The following is a 13241-nucleotide window of genomic DNA, read 5'->3' on the forward strand; positions in this document are numbered from 1 at the left end:
GCATTTTATAGTGATGTCAATTCTATTATTCATGAACAGTGAGCAGTAACATAACATTCAATGCAGGTCATTATTTTTATGAATGGCTTTCACTGTTTCATACAAACACAAAAGTGGAACCAGACCTTCTGCGAGCTTTTCAGACAGCTCCCTGGCCTTTGCTTCTGCCTCTGAGTATACCGTTTGAAGGTGCTTCAAAGCCTCTTCAGATGCAAGTCTTGTTTGTTTTTCTACCAGAAGTTCTTTATCTAGTGCTTGTATCCTTTTCTGAAGCTCTTTCACAATGTCAGATTCCTCACCTTCTGGACCACCAACTCCTTTCTGCAGACTAGAGTCACTATGTATATGGTTTACATTTCGAAATCCATCAAACTGGGACTTCAAGAATTCATTCTGAAATCTGAGGTCAGCAACCATTTCTAGAAGCTGATCATAACTATCAGCTGGACCTTGATCGCCGTCGAATATACCATTTTCCATCGGAAGATCTCCATTGCTACCGTGTTTGTGATGATGATGATGCTCATCAGACAATTGCGACTCTGGTATTGAAGAATCTTCTACACAATTTTCCATAGTTCCCAGAGTGTCACCTTCACCAGATGCCATTGACTTCTTGTGTCGCAACTTTTACCAGAGTGAGCTGCAATTGAACACAGTCAAGATCCATGAAAGCATGAACCTACTACTTTAGCTTAATATGAGTTAAGATTGAAATTCTCAAATAGACAAGGTTTCATAATAAATATCCTTGGGGACTTAGACCTTATAATGTCAAAATTGGATAACAGCGAGAGAAAAAGAAGTTATGGTAAAACCTTCAAATACCAAGTCGAACATTACAACTTTCAGTTCATAAGAAAAAGCTTAACTACAAATTTAAAATGCTCGATACAAGTGGAAGTAACAACCCAAAATAATTGAACAGGTCTCACATAGCTTTTGACCAGAACAGATGAGCATGTCAGAAACTAAGTTATAGAGGACACAACGATCTCAGGTTTAGTTTCATTCAATTTCCTTCGTCGAAAAAAGTTGTGAGCCACGCAATGAGATTCGAATTCAAAAAGAAAACACAGTAACATTGCGAATTGGGAGAAAGCATAATTGATTGTATTGCGCAGGAGGTACAGGGAGCTCGGCATACAGAATCAACGAGGAGGAAGAGAAACTTACCGAAGGAACGGCGCTTGTCCGATTTGGAAGCGGGAACCGCCGTCCGCTTGGGCGTGGGAAGGTGAGATCGGCGGTGGCAGAATGGATCTCAGGCCGCAGTGAACGGAGGATGAGAAGGAGATAATAAATCGATGCCGTTCGTAAATGGCCCTCTCACGGTGTCTGTACATTTCTTTTTTTATTTCTTCTGCTTCATACGAGGAACTCACGATTTGGATCCGGCGTCAAAATTGTAACTACATCAACTTAATGAGGGTATTTTAGTAATCGCAAGCATCGTACTGTTTCGTTTTTGTTTTCCTACAATTTTCATGCTTTATTGTATGGTAAAGCCTCACTTGCAGTTGTATTCGAATGAAGTTGATAATTAAAAATTATTAGACGATAATTTAATTAAATTTATCAAATTATTTAGCAGTTTTTAAATATTAATTTCATATTAAAATAATTCACAGAGTTTTCACCTTATTGTATTTATCCTTTTATATTTTTTGGGATAAAAAAATTAAGTGATAAATACTAAATTGGGGATAAAAGGTAAAAACTCAGGTGAAGTCGACTTTATGTAAAGTTAATACCTGATAGCTGTTAGATGAAAATTTAGTCAAATCAGTCAAATCATTTAACGGCTCTCAGGTATCAACTTTACGTGAAGTCGACTGCACTTGAGTTTCCACAAAATTTTTATTATGAAAGAGAATGTGTGTAATTCAATTCTATTGGTGGTGCATGTGTTTTTATTTTGGTATGAGAAATCACACGGTATCTTGTCAAGTGTTAAAAAAACTGGAGAAGATCCATTTCCGAATAAGTAATTGGTAGGTCCGATTATATTGTAAGTTGATTTTTTTAATTTTTTTAATATCAAATCCAATGGGCCGATTTATTTGTTGTGATTTTTTTTTAAAGAAATTCATAAATCGGAGGTTTCGATTGTCACATTTTAAATAAAAAAGTTTTACATTTGAGAATAACACTCTTATAATTCATAATACTAAAAAATACCATTTTCACTCTAATATAAAAAATAATTTGCGCCAAATTGGTATCTGAAAGATTTTGTCGTTGACAAAATGGTACCTAATTTTCTTATTGATAAAATAATTTTCGAAAAATTTTAAAATTTCACAAAAATACTCAAACATAAAAGCATGACGTCACATTGAACGAAAAATACTGATGTAACAATCGAAAGAACTTCAGTAATAATGACAGAAAGCTCTGATGATGTTTCTGACAAGGAGAACTTGCCGCTATGACAATGGCGTTATCGAGAGAGAAACAAAAGAAAGAAGAAGAAGAGAAGAAGATCGAGTTCACTCTCTCTCCTCATGTTATGTTCATTGCGTTGAAGGCGGCAGCTCTAACTGACTTCAGAGGCGGTAATAGTGCACAACAGCAATGACGGGACAGCTCCCTCCTTCCTCTTTTCCGTCGTGCCCATGTCCTCTTACAATTTGTGTTTTGCAGATTTGCGGTCCGCGGATATGCGGATACCTATATAAAATTCGCAATCCGATCCTATAAGTGTGCGGATCAGATCCGATCCAATCCGATAGTCTTGTAGATAAGTTCCATATCCGCAATTTTCGAATCGAATTCGGATAAATGCGGATATGCATATCAAATCCGATCCATGAACACCCCGAGAAAGAGAGCTTGATTTGCTAATCTCTTCCCTCAGCTCTTCACCCCAACCCGAAACCCTAATCTCTTCCCTCACCTCCTCCATTTCCTCTTCTTCCTCCAAACTTGATTCGCTCTACCATCAAGCGGCAAAGCAACCGGCAAAGCCATCAAAGTGCACAGAGGAGAAGCAATATCGAACATCTCTCTCTTCTTACAGACAATGATAGAGAGTTTGAATAGAAGCCATCTTCTTCATCCTTTTCACGCCCTATCTAGCCCAGTTATTGGAGCTAGTTTCAGGAAAGAATTGACATCTAATTAAAATGGATGAAATTTTCAATCTGTAGTTAAAGCCTGATATTATTGATTCGCTTAGGTTTCTCATTCAATTCGATCTATCCTGACGAGGAAAGAGAAGACGGAAGGCCGCGAGTAAACCAAATCGACTTGAGAGGGAGTCTCAAGAAAAGGTAGACAAAAAGGTCTCTGATACAAGTAACGGCGGAAGAGGTGAGTGAAGATATTAGGGTTTCGGGTTGGGGTGAGGAGGTGAAGGAAGAGATTAGCAAATCATTTTGTCAATAACAAAAGTCAAATACCATTTTGTTAACACCAAAATCTTTCGGATACCGATTTAATATTTACCTCTAAAATCAATATTCGTGTTTTATTTGCACTTGTTTTTCTCGAAGATAGATTGATGTTCTGTTATTAAAAAAATTTGTGCAGGGATTTCAATGTTTATGCCTTCATTAAATTAAGTCTAAAAGTTAAATTTAGAAAACTTTCATCAAGCGAAAAGATTTTTGCTAATTGACTTCATCTAAAAGAATCTCAAACTAGGGAATAATTTCGTGCATAGTACCGGAATGAAAATCATGAAATGTTTCATTAGCTATATGAGATGCCAATTTTATAGCTGCATCTATTTACATACATAAATTATGAAAATAAATAGTGAAGGATTATTTTATTTTATTTGTATTAAGAGATTATTTAAAACTACATAGACCATGAATAAGCTTTGAACTCACCATTTTTATGAGTGAGGTGCATTGATTGGACCAGAAGGATTCCATATAGTTTCTTTACTAGTTTGCTTGATAATACTATATGATTATTAGAGCTGTTGCCTTCAACTACATTGCAGAAATCAAAAACCATTTTATTATTAGCTTAATACTAACCGAATATTCTCCCCCAATAGAATATTAGAGGAAGGAGCATGTAGAGACACAAATAACATTACAGTAGCATTTTAGCCTTCGCAATACTGGTGCAAGCAACAAACAACCTCAGCACTCAGCAGCATAAATTACAATCATGAAAGTTAAATTTACTCTTACTATTGGCATCTAGATCTTGAACTGACTTTTATATTAAGATAACTATATAACTATATATCATAATCATCCTTCCTTGGAAGAAGGCAATGAATGTCCAATCACATCTATGCTACCCCAAATACTCAATTGCTCACATAATTTCTCTATGGATTCTGAGACCTGAAACACTTTAACACATTTCAACACACACACACACACACAAATGAGAAATTGAAGCTTGGTATTGGGGATAGAGAATCCAATTCATGAAGAGAGCTAATGATCCTCAAATTTAGTAAGGAAGAGAGCTAACCATTGGGCTTTTCATCTCTAAAGTTAGCAGCTACTTTGTAAAAAAATCCTTTGTAGCATCTACACAATCACAATAACAAAAAATGATATAAGTAATTAGGTAACTCCATTACTCATAAATAAAGGTGATAAAGGCAACCATAGCCGGATATTTAATTTGTACTATAAATCAAAGCTTTATATGATTCAGAGGTTCCTTTATTGGTGGATTGTATTCATAAGTTGGTCTCAATATATATTTTCATGAGTAATAGATGCATAAATAAAATGGTAGGTTAAAAAATCCGAAATTTACTGTGTAAAGGAACTGTCATGCAAACAGAAATTCAATGATATATATTCCATAATAATATGACACTATAAGCATAACTTCTATCAACAACTTTTGGCCAATTTATAACAGCAGCAACCAATCTGCCTAGTACACCACTTCACCTAGTCAAAGGACGGGGTAAAAAGGAATTTTCAGTAATAAGTGATGCTCCAACAATCTGCTTACCATGTTTCATGGTTAAAGATGGGTCATGCTCATGAAGACCTCCAATAATATTTGCTGGTATCCCTGCCACAACACTTTAAAACAAAGAAATAAAACAACATTATAATAGTTAACATTTTATTACAAAACAAATCATTAATCAGGTAAACTTGCAAGTAATAATCGGTGTCTAAAAGTTATTAATTTATACCTGTGGGGAGGGACATCTTTTAACACCAGGGATCCAGCAGCTATCATTGAACCTTCACCAATTATTATATTCCCAAGTATAGTTGCACTAGCACCAATCAGCACACCTTCGCCTACCTTGGGATGACGATCACCTGTTCCCTTCCCCGTGCCTCCTAATGTTACACCCTGATAAATCACGTATGTTACATAAATATATTAAAGAAAGCATTGTGTTAAAATAGCATTTGCTAAAGAACAATTTTACTCCTAAACCCCTTGAAGAAAATGTTGGTAGTAATGATAAGTATCTGTTAAACGAGTATTATAAATGATTTTTTTATACTAAGAAAATATTAGTAAAGCTGGAAATCAAAATCATTCAGAGCTGTTTCCAGGTAATTATAATTTATATTACGGGCAACTTGGTCAAAGTACACACAAAAAATTGTTAGCTATTTTCTGTCAACTTTTTGTATAGAAAATATAAAGCTCTTAAGAGACATTGATTTTGAATAAAAATCTTCTACTCTTATGCAAGGGTCAACTTAAAATTCACATAAAAGAATTAGAAGCAAGAGATCATAAAAGGAAATTAATGAAGAAACTAACTCACTTGCATTAATGAAACTCTGTTTCCAACAACAGCAGTTTCACCAATAACCACGCCAGTCCCATGATCTAATAAAATTCCCTCCCCAATTTTTGCAGCTATATGAAGAAGGAAAAAAGATAAAGGTGAAACTGTAAAGTTCAATAGCAGTAATAACCAAAGAGCTATCGCTATCTTGAAAGGAGAGGCAAACATCCTTCAAGACAAAACTCGAGAACTTTCTTGCTAAAAGCAAAAAGTAAGGATATCAATCATTTATATGCTTCCAAGAATTAAAGAAAAATACCTTCTGCTTCATCAAGTTCTTTCTCCTTTATTCAGAAAAATAAATTGCAAGTCCCAACATGAAGCTATTCACAACGATATAGTGTTACTCTAAATAAACACATTTCCTAAGATTAATCCCAAATATACAATCCCTTTACTTGTTAATAATATCAAGTTGTACTTAAGATATTACACATTTGCAAGCAAAGATGAAAACAACATACCTGGATGAATATCAATTCCAAAAACCTGTTGAAGGAAAGAGACCAGCTCAGATCATGAGCAACAGATTAAGCAACTCCCTTTTTAATGGTGTACTAAATCCCTTGTGTATATTTGACGAATAGGTACTTACCTCACTTACTCGGCTTTGCAAAGCCAAGGCCAAAACTTTGCGTCCCTGGTGCCACAATGCATGGGCTACTCTATAAACTTGCAGAGAATGGTAACCCTGTAAACAGAGTACAACACTGGATGTCAAAAGAGTCCTACCAGAAAATAATGAAAGGAATTCACTGAGGTTGGAATAGAAATCCTTAGAAACAATCTGAATATTAACACGGAAACACCATGATATCAAAGCAAGGAGATTTGAATGGAATGCAGAGTTCAGCACCATTTAGTGATGTTGAACCTAGCTACTAGCACCCTTAACCCAGCAATGCGATTAAGTTGCAAAAAGAGTCACTCCTTTCTAATGAACTTATGTAAGGCACTAAGGCTAATAAAACATAAAGAAAAAGAGATTACCTTCATATACAAAATTGCTGTGCAATATGACAAACAAGCAGGATCCCTATCTTTGAATGCCTGGTCGGAAAAAGCGACACGGCATAAGAATAAAATTCTTACTTTGAGGAATTTCAACTACAATAGCTAATTTGAACTTAAAATAAGTTATTCGAAACACATCAATGACGCCAAGAAAATAACAATATGCCTGGACATCAAGGCGAATGGATTGTTGAATATCTTTGTCATGCATGATCACATTGCAAAAAATATCAATCAGCTGGGTAGCCAAAAGGGTAGGATTCTGAAGCCGGTTTGCAATAACAAACGCCAACGCTTGCTCCAAGCAATCATGAGATAGAATGCTCGCATACAAGAAGCTGCTCAAGATTGGCTCCTTTTCTGCCTGCAAAGTAAAAAAGCATCGTCACCAAGAAAATCATAACCTATGCACTGTTGTATACACTGCAGCACCATATTCAAACACTATTTCTGAAACAATTCATGAACTTCCTAATCATTTCTAAAAATAATGAAAGTTCAACAACAATTCCACTAATCAAAATATAACTAAACACTAAAATTTTCTTTCAAATCATACATACGGGAAATTCATACTTCAAAAACTAAGATAGTAATAGTAACAACGCCAATTTAAGTAACGATTTTTCTAAATTCTAAATTCTAAATTCATTCGGTTAAAATAGCCTCATAATTAAACGTGATTAATCACGAGTTGAGTAAACGCTCCTCGGGGACCAAAAGAACAGTGAAAAGAGGCAAATCTTACGCACCTCCAACTTCGCTTCTTCTTTAACAGCCTCCCAAACTGGGTCAGACCCGTCTAACACGGACGCAGAATCCGGGTCGGACCCGCACATGGCGTAAACGGGAAACACCTTCTCCAACCGGTAGGCAGAAGAAGGAAGAGAGGTGCAGCTCTTGGAGTAGCCCTCGTCCTCGTCGCCGGAACCGAAAACGCCATCGCCGCCGTGGATGCGGTGGTGATGGTGGTGGTGGTGGTGGTGGGACAAATGTTCTCCGGAGAGCATGTCAGGAGTAGGGACCCAGCGGTGGCTCAGGCAAGCCATGAGAGCCAGCCCACGCGCGTCGGGGTGGAGTGTGGTGTGTGCTTCAAATATATATATACACTCAAAACGGCGTCGTTGTGTCGTAATCGTGGTGGTGTTTGTTCGTTACGATTTGGGTGACACTACGGTGCACTGGTTGCAAGTTTTTGCAGCTGGTGCTAATATTACTCTCTGTTTTCGTGCTTCGAGAATCAGAACAATTGAGGCGAAGGTAGTAGTTACATATATCGTATAGCATATGTGACGTGTGTTTTAGGTTCGGTCTTATGGCCTATGCTTATTAAAAGTCACTTTTCTTTTAGTTTATTAAATGAAAGTGTTATAACCTCTTAGAAAAATATATTTTGAAAAAGTTAGCTTTAAACCTTTAATAGTCTTCTTTTAAAAATTTTAAATTTTACAAAACTCATACCTTATATTCCATTTGAAATGTTATTTTATTATGAATTTAATTTTAATGTACTATGTAAAGTATATAATGACATATCAATAAAAATAATTATATTTTACACTGATCGCATGAATAATCATATGAAAGAATAAATATAATTATATGATTGTATAAAATATTTTATATTATTAATAATCAAAATTAAACTATTTTATTATATCATCTTTATTTTATTTAAAATACATTTCTATTTAGGAGTTTTAATGATGTTTAAATATAATATGAAATAAAATTAATTTAGATTAGTTGAATATTTAAATCTATACGAAAAAATATGATACGAAATAAATTTGTTTGTATATAAACAGTTTTGTAAGTATTATGTTATAAATAAAAGGCGGGGATTGAGATTTGAGAGAGAGTGAATGTGTGGGACAAAAATGCAACAGTAATGGAAGTGGCAACATGGATGGTTGAGGATGAGTCCTTCCTAGTCCCCCCTTATTGCTTTGGCTCTTTTCTCAGCTTTCATTTCACCCATTAGTCTAAAGCTAAGGTAGGCCTACCTTACCCTTTAATTGATGCTCTTTCTTATTTCGCAAATTCTTTGGTAACTATAATTTTAGTGTCCAAATTGTGGAACTTATTTTTTATGAAAAGTTTTAAATATTAAAAAATTATTTATTTTTATATTTTTTAGTAAAATATTATTTTTGTCTTTAATATTTGGAGTAAGTCCTAAAATTGTTTATAATATTTAAATCGTTCTATTTAAGTCTTTAACATTTTAAAATTGTCTCAATATTATCTTGTCGTTAATGTTGTCTTGTCGTTACGGATCTGTTACCAGAATTGACGGCAGAACAAAATTGAGACGATTTTAAAATGTTAGGAACTTAAATAGGACGAAAACATTGGGACAAAAATGATATATAAAAATAAATTTTAATTTTATCCTTCAATAATATCAATTTTTTACGGTACATAACTATTCAATTATTTCTTAACCACATCTAAGTAAATTAAACTTAATCACATTACTTTTATTCTAAATAAATTTATTTTTTTATATTTTACTCTTAAAGATTTTTACTCAATATGAAATGTTTGTAGAACGACTAGTACATAAACTTGCAAAAAAGAAAAAAAGATACATATACAATAAAGTATAAATTGTACCTTCTATTTCTAAGGTATCGAAATTCTTTAATTGTTGGGAATAAGTAGTATGACCATAATCCAATCAATCACGTGTCAAATAATTTGTTATTGTTATTATATTAAAATGTTAATATAATAACGTCCTTGGTTAAATTTAGAGATTTATCATTGTGATAGTGATCACAATATTGAGAGATAAATCTTTTTATAATTTAATCTAAATTGTTCTTGGTCATAGGATTATTAAAAAGGACATTAATAATCCGAAAAGATCAATATATATATAATGGTCTTCATTGGATGAAGATTAATAGTTCTCATTTATTAAATTATATATATAGATGGTGCATATAGAGATATGACCATTGAACTGACTCACTCTGAGAATTTCTAATGGTTATAATTACCGTGTATTTGTCAATAGGATATTCTCAAGATGAACATAGTAATAGAGTTTCCTTTGACCTGCGACTGTCATAGTAATTAACAATGTATTTATTATACTTTGATTCCGGACACCTAATACCCTAGGGTGCTAGTTGAATGGATATTGGGTATGATTTAAATACTTGTAGAATTAATGATTAGTCAATAAGGAATCCGTCAACTCTCGGTAAAGAGTTTGAGCTCTATGATTATAATGACTGAGATGAATAAAACCTTGGCCAAGGGGATTGAATGAATGAAGAAATGAGTTTCTTAGGTCATTCACAGTTCATTATAATAATGGTAACAAGTTAGAGTTTGACAATTAAACCATACTCTAAGAGTTAACCAAGAGATGGAAAGATGGAAGGAATTATACTTTGTTCTTCTAAGGTTCTTAGTAAAAATATATTACTTCACACTATCGGGTCGTTGAGGAGTGTTGCTAGACGCCAACCTTGATTAGTAAATTTACTACCCGCTTAGTATTGAACCTATGGGGTCACACACTAACGAGTGTTCTAATCTTTGCTGTAGAATTATTTAATTATTAATTTGATTTGATTAAATAAATAATTATATTAATTCAAATGGAATATTATTATATTTTTTGCTAGCACCAAGAATATAATAATAGTATGATAATTGAGAATATTATATGAGATTTGAGAATAATTAGTTATTCTATTTCTAAACTTGAATTCTAAATTTGGATGAGATCCTAACTGATTCTGTTTCAAATTGAGTTATGATATAATTCATAAATTTAAAAGATTCAAGTTTAAAATAACAAGATATGATTTAAATTTGAATTGAGATTCAAATTTAAAATCAGAAACAAATCTCATACTATATATATGTATGCCAAGAATAGAGGACAACATGAGAAAGACAGAGAGAATAACAAGGATTGTTATTCCTTTACCTCTACGCACATAAATGTATGTGAGTCTAATTCTTGGAGAAGAATTTTATGGTGTGCAAAGAGTTGCAAGAGGTTTCTCAATTTAGATCAGATGTCCATTGGTCAAGGAGTTGACAGCAAATGTTGGTCTCGGTGTGGATACGCATAGCGCCTTCGTACCATCGAAGGAGAAAAAGATTTTTACTAGCGTACTCAGGTATTTAGATCTGATCTATATATTGTATATTATTGGAATAAAGTTTAAGTACAAAATAGATCTTTAGGATTACCTTTATTTCCTTCCGCTGCGCGTGTTATGAATACATGGTAATCCTTCATTAATGTTTAAGAGTAAAAATCTTTAAAAGAAAAATTAAAAAAAAAATTATTTAGAATAAAAGTAACGTGATTAAGTCTAATTTACTTAGATGTAATTAAAAAATAATTGAATAATTATGTACCGTAAAAAATTGATATTATTGAAGGATAAAATTAAAATTTATTTCTATATATTGTTTTTGTCCCTAACGTTTTCGTCATATTTACGTCTTTAACGTTTTAAAATCGTCTCAATTTTGTCTCGCCATCAATTCTGTTAACGAATCCTAACGACAAGACAACATTGAGCCAATTTTAAAACGTTATAGATTTAAATAAAACTATTTAAACGTTAGAGATAACTTTAAAATGTACCCTAATTATTGAGGATAAAACAATATTTTACTCTATATTTTTTAATTTAAATATTAACTTTTATTTTTTTTTTTATAATAGATACTATGACATGCACCTTCTTAATTTACTATTTTTTTAGCATGCTAGTAGATTAAATAGTCTATACTCTTATAGTACTAGCTAAATAATTAAGAACACCTATTATACATACGAATTTTGTTAGGTAAACAATGATTTTTGTAAACAATATGAACATTAAGCTTTAAAATTGGTCCAATAAAATAAAAACATACTACATCTTCAAATTATTCACCTAAATCTTAATATTAAGATAAATATCTGCATACCTAATGAATTGAACATCCGATATATATATTATTCACGTTGTTTAGTATTTTCTGATTTTGCACTATAAACCAATAATAAATCCGTACAAATTTTAATTATATTTAAAAATTTATCATTAATCAATAATTATTATATATACAAAATTAGATTCAAACTTTAAACACTTACTTAAACAAATTATTGTATCTTATTAGCTGATTACTTTATTGACTTGTATAGAATGATTACTTTGTCATGTTTAAAATTTAAAATTGATCTCAACTTGATTATGTGCATATTAGGCTCCTCCGATTATGGTGGTCGCGATTCAAGCATGCATGTAAGTCCGAGGAACAATTTCTTTTTCCATTTTATTTGGCCCTCTGCCCCGCCCCTTCGAGAGGAATAATCATGGTTGATGCCTATGTAGGAACATTACAAATTTAAATTACTACAATTTAGACAAATTCCAAAATGTAATAAGAAAAAAATGTTTTGAAATGTTTAGACAACTTACAAATTACTTATTTTAATAATGTTGTGTAACCTACTATACTACTAAATCACATGACTTGTTCAAGACCATAAATGTTTTGAAAAATCATAAAAATTAAAGTCCCAAGAGTAGTAAATACTATGATAAGGAACACGCAACCTAGCTACTAGGACAAAATGAACGGCAAGCTAAAAGAAAAAAAGAATGCTTATAGCTAATTTTAATGTCAAACTATAATTGAAGGGGAAAAGTATTTAATGCTTATAGCTAAGATCAATATTCAGTCCATTTTGATAATTAAATAAAATTAATACAGGCATTTCACTTGTATTTAGCAAATAAACTAAATAATATGTTTCTCTTTTAGCTTTAAAAGGTTAAAAATATTTTGTTCCCGAAAAGTCAAACGTGTAGTTATTTTTATTCATACTAAAAAATCAAAAGAATCTAATCCTTATGGGGATACTAGAGAAATAAATAACACTGATGAAAAAGGGGAATTGGCTTTAATACGTTATGCACAACAACCAGATTTTCGACGAGACATAATAAAAGGAAAATTGAGGTAATACAAACAAAACAAGGATTTCAAACAATTTTTTAAATTGCAGTACAGTATTGAGCACATTGAACTATCCATGTGGCTGAGAGCCCTCACAGTCCAGGCACAACGATGCAATTATCAGGGGCGCGCTCTACCACTGAGCTAATAGCCCGTCGTGTGGGCCTCCCGCTGAGGCCCGCTATGCCAAAAGCGAGAAAAACCCCATCCCTCTCGTAATTTTTGAATAAGAAAAAAAATATGAACGAAATCATCTATAATAGTAAATATAGACAAGTTAGTTTAAATTAAGACATTTTATTCTAATTATAAGGGTTAATTAATTTAAAGGTAATATATTCACATTTGTTTTCTTAGAGAATTTTGTTAGTATTTTTTTTTTTTAAATTAATCTGTTCGAAGTATAAATTTTTAGATGTTTATTTGTCACGTTATTTTAATTTTTATTTTAATTTATCAAACATAAATATTATTAATTTAAGAGTAA

The 13241-nt window shown here is 32.5% G+C and overlaps 2 protein-coding genes across 4 annotated transcripts in view; both read right to left on the reverse strand.

The window, feature by feature from the left end:
- LOC107642516 (protein GRIP) overlaps positions 1-1429 on the reverse strand; it is a 9704-nt gene extending 8275 nt beyond the window's left edge. The window contains exons 1-2 of the mRNA XM_016345905.2: positions 1177-1429; positions 126-643 (exon numbers count right to left, since the gene is read on the reverse strand). Coding sequence (XP_016201391.1) covers positions 126-609 — 484 coding nt within the window. The 5' untranslated portion in view covers positions 610-643; positions 1177-1429. The remainder of the gene's footprint in view (positions 1-125; positions 644-1176) is intronic.
- Positions 3950-8017, reverse strand: LOC107642518 (serine acetyltransferase 2). 3 transcript variants are annotated; one of them, XM_016345907.1, is made up of 10 exons: positions 7516-8013; positions 6930-7127; positions 6740-6799; positions 6345-6440; positions 6214-6238; positions 5726-5820; positions 5132-5298; positions 4942-5015; positions 4444-4502; positions 3950-4310 (listed from the first exon to the last, which is right to left on the reverse strand). In XM_016345907.1, the coding sequence occupies exons 1-9, from the start codon at positions 7810-7812 to the stop codon at positions 4474-4476; spliced, it is 1041 nt and encodes a 346-aa protein (XP_016201393.1). In that variant the 5' UTR covers positions 7813-8013; the 3' UTR covers positions 3950-4310; positions 4444-4473. The 3 variants fall into 3 exon arrangements, 2 of the variants coding, with proteins under 2 accessions (XP_016201393.1, XP_016201392.1); XM_016345906.1 differs by having other exon boundaries at positions 3950-4318; XR_002362283.1 differs by lacking the exons at positions 3950-4310; positions 4444-4502 and having other exon boundaries at positions 4954-5015; positions 5726-5947; positions 7516-8017.

Source organism: Arachis ipaensis, chromosome B05 (genome assembly GCF_000816755.2).
Source record: "Arachis ipaensis cultivar K30076 chromosome B05, Araip1.1, whole genome shotgun sequence".
NCBI lineage: Eukaryota > Viridiplantae > Streptophyta > Magnoliopsida > Fabales > Fabaceae > Arachis > Arachis ipaensis.

What these genes read in the sequence shown, in the direction of transcription:
- LOC107642518 (XM_016345907.1), bottom strand. Translation starts at nt 7,812, where the DNA reads ATGGCTTGCCTGAGCCACCGCTGGGTCCCTACTCCTGACATGCTCTCC. An exon ending in AAGAAGAAGCGAAGTTGGAG is followed by an intron (nt 7,128 to 7,515) that starts GTGCGTAAGATT and finishes TTTACTTTGCAG; the next exon opens with GCAGAAAAGGAGCCAATCTT. An exon ending in CCATTCGCCTTGATGTCCAG is followed by an intron (nt 6,800 to 6,929) that starts GCATATTGTTAT and finishes TTTTCCGACCAG; the next exon opens with GCATTCAAAGATAGGGATCC.